Here is a 20,839-nt window from a genome sequence, read left to right as displayed (position 1 = left end):
AGCTATGCTGTCTCCCACTAACACCGTTTAAGGGGTCACAAAATTAATTTCGCCTATAGGTCATTCCATGTTAAGAAAACAGTATTGCTCTTATGACAATAGGGTTGCCATATCAAAGACTCTGCTCAACATCACGAGAAAACCGTGGCATATATATTGGTGAAACTCGGTACTTAAATTCAAAATAAAAGAAGGAAGAAAGTAAGCTGCAATTTAAAAAAACTCTAAGGTACAAGGGTTGTAAAGGGGGGGGGATGTATTTATGTTTCCACGGCGACTTGGGTAAACTAGTGCATGCACTAAATGTCAGTATTGAAGTTCAAGGTAAACTGGGAGAAAATAGACAACAGATAATTTTTATTAGCTTGGGGTGGAGGATGCAATTAATTTAATAAATTTGCCCTGGCAACGCGGGGTACTACTATGGTGTCATATCGCCCCCACGAAAAGAATAGTAACAATTAAATGCGCTCGTGAAAAAGTGGTTAAAAATGTGGCAAAAATAAAATGCGCTCAGGAAATAAAAGCTAAATAACAAAACTGAGCACAGGTAAAAAAATCAGTGAATTTCTGTATCAGTACAGGTCATGCTGTGATGTATCGCTGCACACCACAGCATCAAAATCTTTAGTAACAACCGCTGTACAGTACAAGAATATTAGAACGCACACGTGAATAAATAGATTACTTCTCTTCAAGAGTGATTAGCTGCTGGCAATTCAGTGTAATGGATTACTCATTGCATGTACCAGAGCAGCTCAGGAGGAGAATGAAGGAAGGCAACAAAGCGATGGCTGTTCCTGCCATTGTGCTACCTCCTGCTAAGGGATTTATTAAATAAAGAATGTTATATAGTTATTTTAATAGCTCGTGGGCAAGAGCATGCCTCATCCATTTTCTTTCTTCCATACTTACAATATAAAGTACATCATAGTATTCCTTAATCCCTGTCTAAGAGGAGGTGTGTTTACTCCTTGTAAGTCCATAAAAGCAACACTGTTTTCTTAACATGGAATTAACTATAGGGCCTCGTGAATCTTACAGCTGCCTCTGCCAACAGTAGATTGACTTCCTCAATACAGTAGTGTAACTCTTATAGGAGAAGCATAAAATAGGGCTAACTCCTTTCTGATCGTCGCCATTCCTCTCTAAGGGGGAGGAGTAGAATTGCAAACTATGTCAAAATTTGCCAGGCAACCTCATGTGCAAATGATCAGTCCCTAACCAAGAGCATTACAAAACCAACCACCATTGCCGTCAAGACAGCTCTTGAGGAGAACTTAATATCGTGCATCTGACTGCTTGAATTTTAGATATTGGAAAAAGAGCAGAGTGCATTGACACAAGACGACCAAACAACTTTCACCATGAACTGAAACACATTAAAAGGTGACTCCCCCCTTTTTTATTATCATACCTGAAGATATGTTATCACTACTACAGTACAATGGACACAAAAAAAGATATGCTTATCTGGCAGATACTGGTTAAAGGAACAATGTAAATGAATCAGACTGAACAGCTATTCCCAGAAATAGTACAGCATTATAATTGGTAATCTCTCCACAATAGCCAACAAAAAAAGGTGCCCTCCTGACCTGCCCCCTTCAGCCGGCACTATGACATCTACAAGAAAAGAAGATGAAACCCGAATCACCACTGCTGAGAGGGGATGGTGGTGATTATAATGAAATTCGTGAGATGTACAGCAGGATACAAGGGATGGAACCAGAAGAGGAACAAGGAAGTTATTAAAGAACGGGTCATGTCGACCACTACATACAGGAAGTCTGTTCGGTAAACATCTGCACTTCTTCGTCTTCCTTCATTTTCTTTTTCTTACTCAAAGAAGGTCTTATTCTTTGTACAGCAAACTTGCTATAACTCTTTGGCAAAGCCAAGATGATCAGAAGTCAAGATGATGTCACCTGCATACCTTGCACCAATGAAATTTTTAGCTTCTGCGAAGTATTGCTGGGAGAACAATGGAGTCAACTCGGTCCTCACACCACTCCCACCTCTATATGTAGTCTCCAAATAATATTTACCAAATTCATGAGGCCCTGATGTTGGGCTGCTTCTGATTGTTGGATGTTCTATGCTCGTTACAATCCCGATCCACGTTTCCATTCTGCCTTAACTTTTATGATCTGTTGTATCAAACTGTATTTATCATTTGTGAATATTTGATCAAAATAGCCTGCTTTTCTGAGGGTGCTTCATGAAACTCAGTCTATTATTAAATCTTCGGACACATTACAGAACGCTGGACCGAATTACCTCGAGACAGTAGTCCACTGGCCTTCTGACTGCCGGGCTGAGTGGCTCAGATGGTTAAGGCGCTGTCTTTTTGAGCCCAAGTTGGCAAGTTCGATCATGGCTCAGTCCGGTGGTATTTGGATTTGCTGAAGTAAATCAGCCCCATGTCGGTAGATTTAATGACATAAAAGAACGCCCGCAGGACAAAATTCTGGCACCTCAGCATTTCTGAAAACTGTAAAATAGTTAGTGGGATGTAAAAACAATAACATTATTATTAGCCTTCTGACTGCAAGGTGGCATGTTCGAGCCTGGCTCAGTCCAGTGTTAGTTGAAGGACCGAGTAAGTGGCTGTGTGGTTTGGGTCAAGTAGCTATCAGCTTGCATTTGGGAGATAGTGGGTTCGAACCCCACTGTCAGCCATCCTAAAGGTTGTTTTTCTGTGGTCTCCCATTTTCACACCAGGCAAATGCTGGAAGTGTAATTTAGGCCACAGCCGTTTCCTTCCCACTCCTAGCACTTTCCTATCCCATTGTTGCCATAAGACCTATTCGTGTTGGTTCGACGTAAAACAGATTGTGAAAAAAAAAGCTCAGATACACCAGCCTCGTGTCAGTAGATTTACTGACATGTAAAAGAACTCCTGTAGAAAAAATTCTGGCACCTCAGTACCTCTGAAACCATAAAAGTTAATTAGTGGGACATAAAACCAATAACATTATTATTAAATCACAGTACCCTTTTCTTGGGAAGATGTTGGTAGCCGGCATTTCTTAAAACTCTAGATCAAACTGCTATAGATAAAATAAATACAAATGTATGTACCCTGAACTGCACAAAAATTGGCTGGCAAAAAATATTAAATTTTATACATAGTCAATATGCAAAGTGTCTTCATAAACTGGTTGTTAGCTGGTGGCTGAAGAGATGATACTTGTAATCCTACCACTGCACAGCATGTTCATCCTATTTCAAGGATTTTGAAAGAAGGTCTTCTTCTGCAGTGGCCAATTTTTGTGTGGGTTAGTGTGGGCCTATATCTTCCTTTATAGACTGGCTGTTTATGCCGTTCAGAGCTTGGTCTCTGAGCCTCCTTGAATCAACCACTTACCTCCACAAACCTCTTTCCAACCAAACACAGCCTCACCACATGCACATGGTGCTATGACTTGTGCAATGACCTCACCCTGCTCTGATCTATAGAATATTAAACTATGCTTTACATGACAACTTTGAGAAATTAAAGCTTAAGAAAATGTATTGAACACATTCTTTTTTAAGTTTCAAGGAGACTCTCCCCTCTTCCTATTCTACAGTTTCTTACAGATTCTGAATAGAACCATTTGCTACATATACATACTTCATATTCATTTTAGACTGTGCACCAGGCGAGTTGGCTGTGTGGTTAGGGGTGCACAGCTGTGAGCTTGCATCCGGGAGATAGTGGGTTTGAACCGTACTGTCGGCAGCCCTGTAAACGGTTTTCTATGGTTTCCTATTTTCATACCAGGCAAATGCTGGGGCTGTTCCTTAATTAAGGCCACGGCCGCTTCCTTTCCACTCCTAGCCCTTTCCTATCCCATCGTTGCCATAGAACCTATCCATATTGGTGCGACGTAAAGCAAATTGTAAAAAAAAAAGTTAGACTGTTGTGTCTTTCGGCATTCAGTCTGCAAGCTTCTGTGAATGAACTAAGCACCTCTGCAATCCTCTATTTGCAACTAGCTCTGTGGCCTGGTTTTGTTCTTCATCTCTCCTTTAAATCTTTAAAAAGTGAGTCTAACCATCACCACCTTGGTCTCCCTCTACTATTCTTACTCTCAATGAGTCCATTTGTCTTCTTTCACCTCGTGTGACCCTACTATGAAGCTGGTTCACGCATACAGCTGCATACATCAAGTTTATTCCTAATATAGCCCTTACCTCTCTATTACAAGTACCCTCCTGCCATTGTTCCTGCCTGTTTTTCACCAGTTGCTATGTAGACTTGAGAGAGAAACTTTGAGCACAAAATATATGTATTATATTATTATTTACAATAAAATCTGTAGGCCTACAGGTATTATGAAAGGCCAGAGGAATACCGAAGCCCAGTTCTATTGTCTGATGTGATGTGTCATCTTTTAATGAACTTTGTTATCACAAATGCATGCAAGAAAAGGAAAATAAAATAAAGCAAAATACATTTTGAACAGTGCATGGTAATTATTTTTTATACAACATAGAGGTACATTCGTGCCTTCAGGCTCAAGATTGATTGGTTCCTCTTGCTATATTTTCCTCTTTTGAAGGTACTTGATAACTGCATTATATGGGAGAGCCCCTATATGCTGGTTAAAAGAAAAGAAACGTAATATACCAGTTAAACTTTTTGGTTAGTTAAGGATTAAATTCCCAGAAATTTCTTGAATTGAACCATAGTCTGCCAGGTAAGACTGGTTTATTACCCTTACACCATGAGGCTGGTGCATTACATCACAACAATAATAAAATGATTGATTGTTGAGCTTAAATGGTCCATTTGAATTTACACAAATTGTCATTACCAGTAGCTCTTTTGTTTGAGTCAAAGGCACATTAGGCCTATAGCCGAGTGGGGTTGTCGCTGGGTACATACCGAGGTGGATATGTTTCAATTCCTGTCTAATACACATGGGATTTTTTAAGTGAAAACGTTTGTCCTTGTGGTTTGGATTCTGTGTAAAACTGGAAGTCGTGTGGCTGTGATCCACAGTATCAGCTGCCACGTGAAACTACAAAGCTTATTTGTTTGAGGGAACGGGAAGAATAATGATTCAATTTGAAAATGGGTAGGATGTGGGTCGAGAGTATCATAGCATGGTTAAAGTAAGAGTATATGTATTATTGGCACACTTTTTATCAATAGATTTGTGTACGGTGGTGGGGAGTAAGGAGGGAGCTCTCCCGGTTCCGGTAGTACTGCCAACGGAATGGAAATGAAATTTGAATTGAATCGATAATATGATCGATCGATATGAATTTTCTAAACCTTTATTATCTTAAGCCAACGCTGTGTCACACATTATATAACATTTCTCGATGTGAATCTTGTTCCTAGCATGAATTCTATAGTTAGGCTTTGCTGTGTAAACAACAACAGTACTAGTACGTAAAATGTATGCCAGATGTCGCACAGCAATGCATAAGCGATTCATAGTTTGTGTTTCAAAGGTTGCCAGTACGAATCTTGAAGATTGCTGAGGTCGACCGATTTAGCACTAGGGTGTATATCTATCCAGAAAAAGTGTGCCGATAATACAGCCAATTGAGGAGCTTTCATGCAAACATCACTTAAATAATTTTTAACACTTGCTTATGTTCATGTTAAGCTTCTTGTTAGAATGATGTGCTCGTGCGTTTTCAAATGTAAATTGTGTTCAACGTGCTTGAAGTAGTGTTTGCAAGAAAGCTTCTAAATTGTGAAGACAAAAACAGGATGTACACAAATGTGTGCAAAGTAATTGGGGTGGGATGTTGGATAGTACACCCCAAAAAACACACCGTTCCTCTGGACATATGCTTTACGATCAATCGTTCACTAGTTAAGTCTGTTTTAGTTAATAGTACAATGGGAGTATAGTTTGTATTTAGGATTAAATTTATAGTCAGGCGTGCCATTAGGGACATAGCAGTACTTTACTTTGCCAGCGTGTGGAACAGGGTTTCCACTTGGTACACTCTGATACATTTTTTTTGTTATTTTTGGTGCTTATGGTGGTGATAATAATGTTTTGAGGGGAAGCACATCTTGGCTGATATATTCTTTCCACTGAAACATGTATAATTTAAAAACATGTACGTTATTGTATTTTTTACCTTTGCGAGTTTCTGTTTGAATTTTGTAGGAGTGTTTGTAGTATTTCTGGAATGTATGTCTGGTTCAAAATTCAGAGTTGAGTGATGTGTAATTATCAACAAATAAGTTCTGTAATGCTGGGTGATTCAGTCTGCACTCGACAGCCTCATAGAATAATTGCTACTGCTATTATAGGCTATTTCTCAACTATTTAAAAGACTGCAAGTTTTATTTAATCAGTTCACAGAGGCTCTCTTATGCCATGCAGCTATAGAGTTCCTCCTGGATTGCCATTATATTTTACTTTAATTTCTTAAAAGAATGTTTAACTAATTCTGACATCTTTTCCCAGGGCTTACTCCATTATGGATTCATCACGGGTGTCAACGTTCCTAATCTCCATTTTGCTTATAGTATATGGCAGCTTTAGGTAAGTGAACAAATTTTTATTTTAATATTGTTTTTCCCAGTGCAATAATATCTCTTTTGATTTACTCAACATTTAATGTTTCATCTTGAGCACTTACCTCCCACTGCAGTTTTGTTTCAACACAGTGTTCGTTCTGACAGTTAGCAGTGTTGTAGATGAGGCCATCAGCTGGAAGGGCAACCAATACATGCCTCCCAGCTCTGATAGTTGAGAGTTCCTCCCAACGTAACCAATTCCAAGCAGTTGTGTATCATCCTTCCCCCCTTGAAGCTGTGCATAAGTTCATGGACATGGGTCGATCTGGAGTTGACTTGACTATGTGTGTATTGTTGTAGCTCACGACCTCTAATAAACAAATGCAGTGATTTGACCAAATTCATCAATCCGATATTTTTTGTCCAGATGCGTGTCACACGTAGGGCGTTGTCACTGGCAGGTATCAAGTCCTGCTCAGAACAGGATGACGGACACACATCTGTTTCGTTGTCTATTCCACACTGCAAATGCTCTACTGACTTCTAATATGAAACCCTATTGTTCAAGAGCAGATTTGGATCTGCTAAAATACGTTCTTGAACGATTAAGAGACCTTCATACTACCCAAACCTCGTAGCTAGTCTGATGATGTTTGTTTCCAGGTAGTCAGGGTGATTTGATTTCCACTTGAGAAGTCTTGCTTTTTTTCTGAAGCCCATTGCAAGGTGCTTAGAAATAGAATGAAATGTGTTCTGGATTTAAGCCTAGAATGAAGCGGTTGATAACTAAGCTATGCAGTGAGTAGACTTTATTGTTGTTAGTCTTAAGATGTTCATGGTCAGCAGCAACCTCTTGATGCATGCTTGTAGGTGCAGTGCCAGCAAGAGAGTGTATCTTCTCTGCAGTAATTTGTTTTGAATAACCTGTGATCATCCTCCATGTCTCATTTAGAGCAGAGAGATTAAGATATCTTTCTAATTGAATATTTAGAATTAACTGCATTGTACTTGAAAAAGACTTTCAGCTTATAGGCGGCCATAGCTCATTGATAGACCATCGGATGCAAAATCTGAAGGTTGTGTTGCCTAATCTGTTCCCACCAGTGTCCGATTGGCATTTTTGTCCTCAGGGCTTGATGTTTACTGCTATGTGGTAGCTGTAGATTGGATGGAGCAAGGGAGCTTGGTGACTGAATGTGGAATGGTTTTTGGTTGCCACATTTGTAAGCAATCAGCCAGGGCCGTTTCTGTCTTTTTTAAGTTGCTGAAGTCGACTATTGAAGACGTGTTTGTGAAATGGAAATGAGAAGGCGCGTCCACAACAATACTTCCGGTGGGTAGGCCATCGAGCATTGAAGAAGATGGTAAGGGAAAATTGCACGGTATCATGTGATACCATGATCCATGAATTCTGCACTGCAACTGTCTTGACTGTGCAGTGGAGTTTACGTGGACTGGGATTCACTGTTTGGCCACCCACTCATAAATGGCAGATTTGTGACAGTGAACACTAAATGCCACATTCATTGGTGGAGAGAGCACCGCCAGTGCTCGGTGGAGGTGCGTTTTGGAGCGGTGAATCATGAACCTTTTGGAGTCAGGTGTGAGGATTTGAGTGTTCCAAATCCATAGCGTACAATACATACCAGCCCGTACAATGCCCACCGTCAAATTTAGCAGTGATGGAATGACAGTGCGGGGTTGGTTATCAAGGAATGGACTTGGTCCTTAGGTAATACTACAGAATAGGCGGAAAAATTAAGGACATTTTGACGGGCTACGTATTATCTTCTGTAGAAGAGCAGTTCGGATAGGATCATTGTATTTGAGCATGATAATGCTCGCTGATGTAAAGCAGGGTCTGTTCGTGAGTGGTTTGTGGACATTGAGGTTTTGGAAATGGACTGGCCAGATCAGAGGCCTGACTCAGTCCTATTGAACATCTCTGGGGTGAATTAGAATTGCGATGTTGCTCCAGACATAGTCGATTCACTTTGTACGGCGCTGCAGGAAGAATGAGCTGCCGTTATTCTCGTGACGTTCGGACACGCGCAGTATATGCGAGGAACACGTAGGGGACAGTTTTTGATCAGATTGTCTCTCTTCAGTGTAAAACATAAAACATAGTTGTTAGTATTCAGCTGACACAGGAAGATTTCTGGGAAGATTACTTATTGATGAAAGGAGAAATAAATGTCTTAGTTCAACATCCATTCCGCGAATTAATAAGTGCATGCTGGAAGACCACCGCTACCTGTATATTTTTACATAATAAAATATTGTGGAGCTAAATGTTAATATTCATTTTAGATGGTTCTACTGAAATATTAAAACCCTTGTACTAGACTATCCGTTATTTTTGCATTGCAGTACTGTTGAACAGAACTAAATATTGTTATGATACAGTAGGATGCTAAAGTATAAAGCTGCTACTCGGTGGCGTAGCATAGTAAAAGTTTTGAGAGTTGTTGGTCAAGCCAGTTATAAAATTATGCGTTCAGCTAAAAATTGTATCAAAAACAAAGTAGCACTTGGCAGCGCTTCAGCATAATACTTGCATGTAATTTCAGTTCGGCGATTTTTTCTGCAAACACACCTCTAATGAAATAGTGGAAGTTTTGTCTTTTGAGTGTTTCGCGGAGTGTGTCCGCCGCAGAGTCGAAAATGATCACGTCTGCAGAATACACACCACTAGAACTTTGGCTGTTCCGGAACCTGAACCTAGTTTTACGTCTGCTGTCACTTGAACAGAAACGCCGTTTGAGAGTTTTGGATTCACCGACCGATTTGATATTACATTTGAAACATTTAAAGCGTGCAACGTTAGGTTTAATTTGGTATTTTTAATTACGAATGTGGACATCTTACAGTCCTGGCGTCCAGTGCAAATAAAATAAAACCAGGTATTTCCCACGGGTTTTCCATTGTATCGAGCGAATTGGCCGCGCGGGTAGGGTCTTGTAGCTGTGAGCTTGCATTCGGGAGATGGTGGGTTCGAATCCCACTGTCGCGTCGGCAACCCTGAAGATAGTGTTCCGCGGTTTCCCATTTTCACTTCAGTCAGATTCTGGGTACCTTATTTCGGTCACGGCCGCTACCTTCCCAGCCCTAGTCCTTTCCCATCCTTGCGTCGCCTAACACCTTCGATATGCTAGTGCGACGTTTAACCACTAAAAAGAATGTAAAAAAATCCACTGTTATTCTACTCTGTGTACGGATTTATGTACGTATGTACCTGCGTAAATCAGACCTGAAAGGATGTATTTACAGTTTTAATATACTACTAATACTAAAATGTTTTCATTCCTCCCCTGAAGGGGGAGGGTGGCCTCTTGGACGGTGACGCCGTCTCTTAGGCTGGGAGATTTGTGACGGTGAAGGAGATGCTCCGAGAAGGTGAGGGGGTTGGCCTATAGTCCCGGCATTCGCCTTAGTGCAGGAGAATGGGAAACCACGGAAAACCATTCTCAGGACAGCCGACGGTTGAGGCCAGCCGTGAGGTCCAGCCTTGTCCCGGCTCCTGAATGCAGAGTCCGTGGCCACCCCTCCTCTGCTTGGCTGGCCGGTGAGAGTGCAGAGCTGTGGGACCACGGACCAGCCGTGGCCACTTGAGGGCCGAGGCCCACTCTGCATCTACCCACCTTGAATATACTGTGTAGGAGATTGTGTACATGTCTACAGTGTCGGTCGATAGTCAGTTATTCTTTTCTGAAGAACTATTTTTATAATCTGCGTATGTACAGGTCTACTTAAGTGAATTAACCTAAAACGAGTTTATATTTATGTATTAAATTGTGATCTATTTCTTTACAGTCTTAAAAGTCTATGAACTGTGTGACTTACGGAAGATATACTGCACTGCATTTCACGTCAGTCGGTAAAGGGTTACGTAGGCAACCCGCTGGGTAGTTTGTGGCCGTAGTGAGCAGCGAGCGACAACAGCTCTCTCGTAATGGCGCTGAGACTATCAGAGTATTTTAAAATCATACTCACCATAAGCAGCTATTTTTCTTCTTTTATAATGTTTATAATGAAAGGCATAACAGTCTATAATGATAATGTATGTATGTATGTATAATGTTAACGCCCCTGCTTCTACCATTAAAGACAGAATGAAAATATAAAATGGAGATGAAAGAAACTTACCAGAGAGGAAATCACCGTAAGAAACACAAGCAGTATGCGTATCAGTGACATTAACTATCAGCTACCATCATAGGCCTTGAGGTGGTGGTGGTGATTATTGTTTTAAGAGGAAGGACAGCTGGGCAACCATCCTCAATTTACTGTACACTAATCAGAGTGGAAAAATGGAAGGGATGCAGCACTTCTAAAAAGGGAGGTATCGGCCAAAGAAAGACGAGGGCCATCAAGGGCGTGTAAATGAAAGACTCCCTAGGCCTCCATACGTAATACCGTCAAGGTCTTAAAAGGACATGAGTTGACCAAGAGAAGTCGGATAGGATAGATGAAAGTGGAAGCAATGCCAGGACTCGGCTAAAGACCCCGTGGTTGCCAACCCGCGCTCCCAAGTTAAGAGCCCCTGGAGGCCCTTTTAGTCGCCTCTTAACGCCAGGCGTGGGATACCGTGCGTGTTATTCTGCTGCCCCCACCCGCAGCGGATTAGGCCTTGAGAGTTAGTACTATAATCGTGAAGAGAAGTCGTGTGGTAAGAGGTGGGAGGGGGTAAGCATCGCTGCCGCGCAAGCGCCTATTTCAAGTCTCAGGGCCTAACAATAAACATTGGTTCCGTCCATGGTGACTTGCGAATTGAGGTGGTGTCATGAAGTTTCAAAGTAGTAATGCAATAGTGTTTTAGTTACACATTTACTATAATTAATAAGCACTGCACAATGGACAGTTTAATAAGGAATGTGCAGAAGCTCGCCTTGAGTGTCACGGATAATGTTTGTAGCTAAGAGTGTAGTATCTGTTACTCGTGCCGTACCTGACTTCTCGTCAGACTCAGAGTATAAAAATTAATTGCCTACATTAATGTGAAACAATTATAATATATTAATGGAATTGTTTGGTTTATAACCTAACAGTTACCTGGCTCACTTCCACGTCCACAGCCTGATCTTGGAAGTCTTTCCGAGGAGTCGTTTGAAAAAAAAAAAAAAAAAACTGTACAGTTCTACTTGATCCGTTCCTGTTGTGTCGGCTATCAGGTTAATTGTACTAATGAGTGGAGATTTGACGGCCTCTTATTTGTATGGCGAGCTCTTAAGAGAGAACAGAAGACTTGTTTGCAGCAGTGATCTTCAGTCAGTTGTGTTACGTAGCCTTTGTGATTTTGTATGTCATCATTGTAAACCTAAATTGTTTCCGTGTATTCTCAAAACCGCACAAAATTTGGCCGACAAAGAAATGTTTAATTTTATATATTCTCGGAGCACAAGAATATTCGTAAACTGTGGACAGCCGGTGGCCAAAGAGATAATACTTGGAATCCTACCATCTGCACAATATGTTCAAACTTTTTCAAGGATTTTGAAAGAAATTCGTCACCTGCGCAGTCAATTTTTGTGTGGTTGAGTGTGCATAGCTTATTTACGGCTTCAAGCAGGTGATTGCATTCTTATTGATAATAGATAGGAAAATCTTTAAGGACATATGCTTAGCAGCGTCATTAAGATGCCTATTGAGGGGGCCGTTCTTGAACTCTTTTTTTTTCTTTCTTTTTTTTGTAGGTTAACGAGAAAGGAAAAAGAACATACGAAAAAAGGAAAGACAAAAATCGGGTAGCAGGTGGTAGAAGACCAGTGGTGGAAAAAAAAAAGTATAGAATAAAAGTAATTGGGCTGAATTACAGTTACGAATGGAGTTCGGTATAGAATGCAACACTTTTTTTTTCTAAAATCAGGTTATTTTTATTGATTACTCCAATACACCATGTTATTCCCCAATCCTTTGTTACAATACTTTATATTTCAACATAATTTCCATTCAATGCTACGGCCTTACGACACCGTAATGTGGGGACCTCTATGCCTGCATGGTACCACTCGACTGGTCGATGTCGGAGCCAACGTCGTGCTGCATCGATAACTTCCCCCATCATCCACGTAGTGCTTCCCGCGTTGTGCATCCTTCATTGGACCAAACAGATGGAAGTCAGAAAGCGCGGGATCCAAGCTGTAGGGTGGATGAGGAAGAACAGCCCACTGAAGTTTTGTGAGCAGCTGTCGGTGATGTGATGATGAAACACGCCCCGCCCAATGTGCTTCTGTCCACTGCCAGGTCTCCGTAGACATTCTGCAAGCGCCTATGGATATCTATGATGCCCTGGTTTTCCGCTTTAAAAAAAAAAAAGAAACTCGATAACTGGTCTCTGTTTGGTACACACTTCCATTACAGACGCCATTTTGAAGGCTAATTATAGCGCTGCCACCTATCGGAAATTAATAAAACTTTACGAGACGAAGCCGGAATATTCAAAGATGTCCCAAACAAGATTTTTTTAAAACCGAAATTGGCCGAGAAATAAAATGTGTTGCATTATATTGAACGCCCCTCGTACATGAAAAATATTTTACTAGTTGAATTACAAATTACTTTTTCAACAAGTAATCGGTAAAATTTCAATTGCCTTCCATTTTGGGTGTGTCTTTAAAATATATTTTTATTTTTTTAGCATAGAGACATTAAGTGGCTATTATAACTCAACAAACTTTCAAAACAAATCGATAGATAAATAGGATAGATGAAAGCGAGGAGCCTGGCACAAGTGAGAGCAGTGCCAGGACTCAGCTAAGGGCCCCGTGGTCACCAACCCACGCTCCCAAGTTAATTTCCCCTGAGACCCACTTTTAGTCGCCTTTTACGGCAGGCGGGGTGTACCGTGGATGTTCTTCTAGTGCCACCCCGACACACACACACACATACGCACACACCACAGGGAGAGTGTTCCAGATATTTTGATTTGATGCCATTTACACTGCCTGCGTGTCAGTTTCGACGTTCCATTTCACTGTACCTCATGGCATAGAAACAGATATCTGTTGAGCGGTCGATGTCTGTGTTCTAGTTAATTCTGACGTGTAAACAGCAAATATGGCTCCAGAGATCTTTTACATGCCGACATCGTACGATATGGAGTATCGAATGGACTTTTTTCCCCTGCCTTTTTAAAATCCGACTGCCTCTGGGATCTTGGGATTTGGAGGCCGAACCTCTACCACTGATGAGATGAAGAAATTCACAAATCAGTTCCCTGTCAGTGTTGAAATATTCTTGCTTGTTTTGCTTGACGGCATTTTCGTGGTTTGTTTGACCTCAAAACAAAGTCCTATTTCTTGAGTCTTGGTAGGTCTAGTAATTACCTTGTTTCTGTCACGTGTTACGAGGTAGTAAAATGGTTTGTTCATAAATTTGTTTCACTCTGAGGATTAACAATAAAGATTTTCGATTCCGTGCTTTTCCGAGATTACTTTTTGTAATCCATTAATTACCAGATATTCATAATTCGACAGTTTTGTGAGATGGACAGCAGACAATGGCATGATGGTAAACGAGGTGAAAGTTTAAGTTGTGTCAGTTTTCATTACTGTGTTGATAGGATGAAAACACCTCATGGGGATCACAAGTAGGTACCGGTACGTACTTACATGCCAATGCAAGGAAATATCTTAATTAGAAATTGCATAAATAGGATTGTAAATAAAAGTTACAGATCTCCTCATATGGTTATGAGGATTTATTTATTTAGCGTATGGCTTAAGAGATATAGTAGATACGTACATGATTTTTGGAAAACACACTATATCTTTATGCGCAGGTTGTTTATGTAACTGTCTCTGGAAATTCATGAGCAAAATCACTGCACTTTCTTTTTTGGACTCTCGGTGATAATATGCTGGATGGTATGCTTAGAGGCACCATAGTCCCAGTTAGTTTTAGACATTTTTTTTTTTCATTTGTAGTAGAAATCTGCGCAGTTACCATGGCCCGATCGTATCCTGTTAAGAATAGACCAGGTTTTCCGAGGAAGCTCAAATCCAAGAGGCAGCGACGAACTAATGCGTGGCAGAGTTGACTTAGGCCTAGTATCTTAAGGTCTTACCTGCCATTCTTTGGTTATATTGAAGTTGGTATTCTTCAATTGTATTGCAGTTATTATTAGTGGGTTTCGAGATCTTAGACGATGGATATCAGCAATATCGCCATGTATTGGTTACTGGGGATTACTCATTACTTCCTTGAACTCCCTGAGGAGAGCGTTTTGCGTCGAAGATGTGGTGGTACGGTTGTGAATAGGTAGATAATATGTGGGCGTAGACCTTATCGTGCCAGTGATGAGACACATCGTGGTGTCGAGGTTGGTGTGAGGGCTATTCAATTAACCAGGACCACAGTACCGGTACTTGGCACTCGAAAATACAAGTCCCAGAGCGGTGGGTCGAAGTAAAATTGCCGTTGAACCCGAAGTTGAACAGCATAATTTTTTAATTACTTTGTTGCAAGTTCTTATTTTAGATTGGATATTACGAATGTGTTGTCTAAAGGAGTGCGTTCTATCTAAAGTGACTCAAAGATCCACAGCCTGTTTCCAGTCATTCTACCGGGTCGGGAATGAATAAAGCCCCCGTCGAGGGGCGAAGATAGGAACTGTGCCGGCTGCCGAAGTCTGTTGCACTCCTCTGGGGCAATGATTGATGACTGACAGATGAAATGAAATGATACTGGAGAGTGTTCCTGGAATGAAAGATGACAGGGAAAACCGGAGTACCTGGAGAAAAACCCGTCCCGTCTCCACTTTGTCCAATACGAATCTCACATGGAGTGACTGGGATTTGAACCAGGGATCCGAGCGGCGAGAGGTCGCCGTGCTGCCGCCTGAGCCACGGAGGTTGCTCCAAGGTGACTCCTAGATATTTAGATATCTAATCAGTAATTGATTTCCAATATACATCTGCAATATTGTTTATTATCCATCTTGCTGTTATGAGGATATTTAGAGGTTGTAGTTGGGATATAAAGGAGGGGGCGTATAAGTAATTGGTAAGACCACAATTGAAGGCCCAGGGGAAAAACCCAGGTAAGCCACTTTATTTGTCGAAATCGACTTAGCGGTGATGTACTGGAGCATCAGACCAAACTTAATTCAGTTGAAACTTCAGTTATTTAAATCACGTGGTTTTGTATTTTTTTATTTCTTTATCGGGTAACGTTTTGAAATTAAAATTTCGTTTTTCCGAGTTCTGAAGGAAGACAGCTTACCTGATTTTCTTTTTTTCTTTTTATTTTCCTGACCCTTCCAATTACAGTACGGTTCCACTGAATGGGTACCCTCACTAGGATTGCTTGATTTGAGAATTGAACAAAAACAAAACAAAAAAGCGGCACGATTTGTTGTGGGCAATTTCCGATAAAAGATCAGTGTTACGAAAATGTTGTAAACTTTGGGCTGCTCCACTAAACGGGATGTTCCGAGCTCTCGGTGGAGAGATGATATGGAATGATATTAGTAGAAGAATAAGTTTAAATGGTGTTTTTAAAAGTAGGAAATATCACAGTATGAAGATAAAGTTGGAATCCAAGAGGATATATTGGGACAAAGATTCGGAATTAGGAATTGGAATAATTCACAAAGGGAAATATTCGATAATTGAGCAACGTTTTTGAAGTTAAATAAGAAAAGGCTAGGTAAACAATTTACAGGGATCTGGAGCAGTTCTGTTCGGATTATTTAGGGCATGATTGCAGTTGGATGACTCAGTCCCGCACAGACACTAGCGAAGAACTGAACTAGTACACACACCCACAAAGGAAAACAGATCACGTCCAGTAAAAAAGTATACTTCTTAATTACAGTAAATGAGGGGATTTGCAGGCTTGGCCTAACGTAATTGAGAAACGACAGTGGTACTTCCACCAGGGACAAGGTGCATTCTAATTTGATTCAGTGTGATATTTATGCCATAAATGTGTGATATTACACTTACATTTATCAATGCTACTAGGAAAAAAAAAAAACTCTTGACACGTCAAAATTCCGCCAAAAATAACGCTAGCCACTAAATGGATTTTTTTCGCCCTAGAAGGATTTAGAATCCGCCATATTAGCGGGAAATCTGCTAAGTTGGCAACACTGGACTCAGACCCTATAGACTTGACGCTTTAATGATCGTGACCACCAGATGGGCTTCAATATAGACGGTCTTTGAGTTTCTGAATTGTGGGACTAATGGCAGCTTGGTAGAATTGCCACTTGCCGGTACATTCACTCCAAGTTATGTAAACTTCTTGACACCAAAACCGAGCGGACTCTTGTACTACAGAAGAGTGATCTTAGAACTTAGTATATCTTTATACCCGTGCTCTTCTTTTTCAAATGACATGGTCGGTCCCCCTATTACTATGAATACGGCGTTTCTGTCTTGCACTAGTCTGAACAGTTCTCCAGCAGAGTGAATCCCTGCTCACTGTTTTATATTCTGAAGCCAGGACGTGTATCTTGTCTGGCTTCTATCTCCCCTTTCAGTATTAGTTAGCCCGCCTGGTGGCCATGATCGTTTATATGGCCTGACACCGTGGTTAGCCGGTTCGAGTCCCGTTGGTCGATAGGTTTTCGGACATCACAGATGCAAATGCCCTCAGAGCATTGTTGAATACGCTTCTTCAAATCTCAGCCACCTTAACCATGTACATTGCAATCTTTTTTCTGTTTTATTGTCAGGCCTGGGTCCTTGTCTGTTGCCGCCTGAGCCACGGAGGCGTTTCTTCTCCCGTATATACTGTAAAAGTATTTTCCTTGGTTTGTGTCCTTTATGTAAATATGTATTATATAGAATTGTACAGTTTTTGTTGTGTATATTGGTGTCCTTTGTAGATATTTATATGTTTTTCAGTTTAGATTAATATCTATTGTACATAGGTCGGATCTTTGTAATTCGGCGTTATGCGGTTGTTGATCCTGAATAAATGAATGAATAATTTAATAAATAAAATATCCCTATCAGAATGTTGGCTGGCCGGGTAGGAGATATGGTGGTATACAATTGCTAATCCCTAGATTGCGTGCCAAACGCCTGGATTCAATTCCAAACCTCTCCGCAGTGTTCGTATGGAGTGAGAGCATATGACTCCGTTGATGGTGATCCCGCCGTCGGATAGGGACGTAAAACTTTGAGCAGATCCCTGGTGTTATTCGACAGGAGTAGGCTACGTGCTTACACCGGGTTTCAACCTTTCCCTAACCTCAGACACGCAGGTCGCCCTTGGAAGTCGAACGGGAAGACCTGTACCAGGCGAGCCGAGCATGTCCTCGGACGCTTCCGGCACTAAAAAGCCATACGATAAGTAACTATTTGAAGGGTGTTTTTGGCCTCGAAGCACATGTCTAGTGGCAGACAAGAACTGAAGTTAATTATTTGCTCTTCTTCAGTCCAGGGTATTTTCAGCATTCCTCGATGGATCCACTTTTCGGATGCTTCTGGTTTCTTCATGGTGCTAATCTTCAATGTCCAAGCCTCTATCCAATGTAAGAGAGTCGACCAGATGTAAGTTCTGGCCATCCTCTGATGTTCTTTCCGGTTTAATTTTTAGTGTTGAATAAGGATGAGTCGTCCTTTTCAGTTTCTAACTGGCGTACTGCCAGCTTTGACCACGAACAAGTTAGTTCTTTGGAAATCGCGTCTTTGAGATTGTATTCCTTTCGTTCATCAAGTTGAACCCAAATCTTGTGTTGATGACTGATCAGTGCTCTTATTTGTAAAGTGACGAAGAACTCTGTGACAGCATAATATGATCTTTGTCAGATGGACTTCTTATGGATTTTTTAACCTTCATTGATTATCATGATTTCAGCCTTAAATTACTGTATATGAGGCTAGTTATCACAATAGATTTTTATGGCTCCAGTTAATGGAATAATTCCATTATAGGACGCAGTCTACAATGAGATGTGTTTATGGCGAAAGGGCTAGAAATACACCCAGCCAGTCGCGAAGTTCGTGTCATACAGACGTTTACTTACATTCGGGAGATGCTAGGTTCGAACCCCACGGTTGACGGCCTTGAAGGTGGTTTCCCATTTCCACGTCAGACACCTCGAGGATGTACTTCACGGTCACTGTTGCAACCTTTCCAGTCCTAGCTATTTACGGTCGTTGAAAACCTTTAGTACGACGTTAAAAAGATATGGGATATGGTCTGTACCTTAATTAAGGCTACGGATACTTCGTTTCCACTCCTAGCCCTTTCCTATCCCATCGTTGCCATAACACCTATGTATGTCGGTGCGATGTAAAGTAACTACAATTTACTTGTTTTGTTTTGCATGAAGGAAATCCTCGGTGACGTAGAGACTCCAGGGAGATTAGAGCAATCCCCAATGTCTTGGAGTACAATACCTCTTGACTTAGCCTTTACTAACATAGCACGCTGCATGGGTATTAAAAAGAAAGTTTCAGCAAAGAACGACGGCTCTTGCCTCGTACGATGAGAACTTCCGCTTTCTGCCTTTGTCATTCAGGTGCTGAACGCGAATGCCCTTTCGTTGTTACTCCCACATCTGTCAATTTACTTGAGTATAAGTGTGGTTTTCACAGAGCATGAATTTATATTGAAACAGAAATGCCATGTCATATATTTAGAGGTGTATATAGTTTTATTTTTGGAGCATATGGAGAATATCTGCATATATTAACGTAGTATGACTAAGGCTGTTGCACTTGCTGTCTAATGCCAAGTACAGTAAATCGTTCAATGATTCATGCGAAGTAGGTAGATATTATTTCAGTAAATGATGCTTGTAGAATTATAGCGTAACTGGCGCTTATTTGATTATAGGATCACTTGATTCAAGAGCTGAAAAAATCTAAAGAAAAGCAGCTCGATTTGTTCTGGGTGATTTCCGTCAAAAGAGTAGCGTTACAAAAATGTTGCCAAGTTTGGGCTGGGAAGACTTGGGAGAAAGGAGACGAGCTGCTCGACTAAGTGGTATGTTCCGAGCTGTCAGTAGAGAGATGGCGTGGGATGACATCAGTAGACGAATAAGTTTGAATGGTGTTTTTAAAAGTAGGAAAAATCATAATATGAAGTTGGAATTCAAGAGGACAAATTGGGGCAAATATTCGTTTATACGAAGGGGAGTTAGGGATTGGAATAACTTACCAAGGGAGATGTTCAATAAATTTCCAGTTTCTGTGCAATCATTTAAGAAAAGGCTAGGAAAGCGCCAGGTAGGGAATCTGCCACCTGGGTGACTGTCCTCAATGCAGATCAGTGGTGATTGATTGAAGATGCACTTCCATATAACCCGGCAAGAAGTTGCAGTGAACCATGAAATATCTAACGCAACGAAATCAGGCAAAGGGATATTTATCAGCCAATCCTAGGCTCAAATCAAGTAGCATCTTTCCTTCGTTGCACGGAAAACTTCTCAGTGCCCTTTCAGACATTGAGGAAAGTGTTTTGGAGATCCAGAAGTATAAAATTCGTCGGATGGATGATATAGGAAGCGGTAAATAGTCTCGAGTAGGTCAAGGACCGACTTCTCGCTGTGAATATGATGAAGAGCAGGAGATACTATGAACAGTCTCTGTGCGCGTGTACATGCATTATATCAGCCATTCCCCAAGTGTGGTCCGCGGACTCCTGGGGAGCCGCAATATTTTTATTGTACACACACAATTCACAGACCATATCCTAAATTTAGTAGCTATGTCTTCATTGACATACAGTATATGTAACTCTTAACTTGGCCGATAGATAAGAAGGCAGTGTAATGTAATAGTGAGACACTTGTATCAACACACAGACCATATTTTCCGCCTCAGGTTGAGAAAACCTCATGGAAATCCCTTCTTTGAAACTGAACAATAAATAGAAGTATGATATTGGTGGAGCATCAGAACGGTTGTGTCCCATTTGCGATCACTCCCATTATAGTGAAAAAAAAAAAAAGAATGTGAAGAAAGACCAGTTCGTATCCCATTTGCCATCACTGTAAAATTATCAGCAGCCTATCAGGGTTTTCCAACGTCCATGCAGCAGGGGGACTGCTAATTAGGGTGTACGCCACGCTACCGTGTGATAAGGGTTCTCTCAACCCGTCCCCCCTCTCTTGAACGTTTTTTGAAGTAATATTAGTCTGTAGTTTTTAACATACTGTAATTATTCCAGCTGTAGACATCCATCCTTGATGTAGATTTTATTGTTATCTGCGTGCTTACTTACGACATGCAGGTCATTGAGACGAAGAAAGGCAAGCATTGTGCTTTATATTATGGATACTCTTACAGAAATTTACGGAAAAGTCAGGGATGTATGGTGACATGGGTGCTTTTTTTTTTACCGCTAGCTTACGTCGCATCGACACAGATAGGTCTTATGGCGACAGTGGGAGAGGAA

General features: G+C 41.0%; 1 protein-coding gene across 1 annotated transcript in view; it reads left to right on the top strand.

Annotated features, from left to right (window-relative positions):
- SppL (signal peptide peptidase-like protein) overlaps positions 1–20,839 on the top strand; it is a 209,666-nt gene that overhangs the window by 16,740 nt on the left and 172,087 nt on the right. Inside the window, exon 3 of the mRNA XM_067159101.2 lies at positions 6,429–6,506. Coding sequence (XP_067015202.1) covers positions 6,429–6,506 — 78 coding nt within the window. The remainder of the gene's footprint in view (positions 1–6,428; positions 6,507–20,839) is intronic.

The sequence above is a fragment of the Anabrus simplex genome, chromosome X (assembly GCF_040414725.1).
Source record: "Anabrus simplex isolate iqAnaSimp1 chromosome X, ASM4041472v1, whole genome shotgun sequence".
Classification (NCBI taxonomy): Eukaryota; Metazoa; Arthropoda; class Insecta; order Orthoptera; family Tettigoniidae; genus Anabrus; species Anabrus simplex.
Note: the sequence above shows the minus strand (reverse complement) of the source record. Positions and strands in the feature narration are given on the sequence as shown.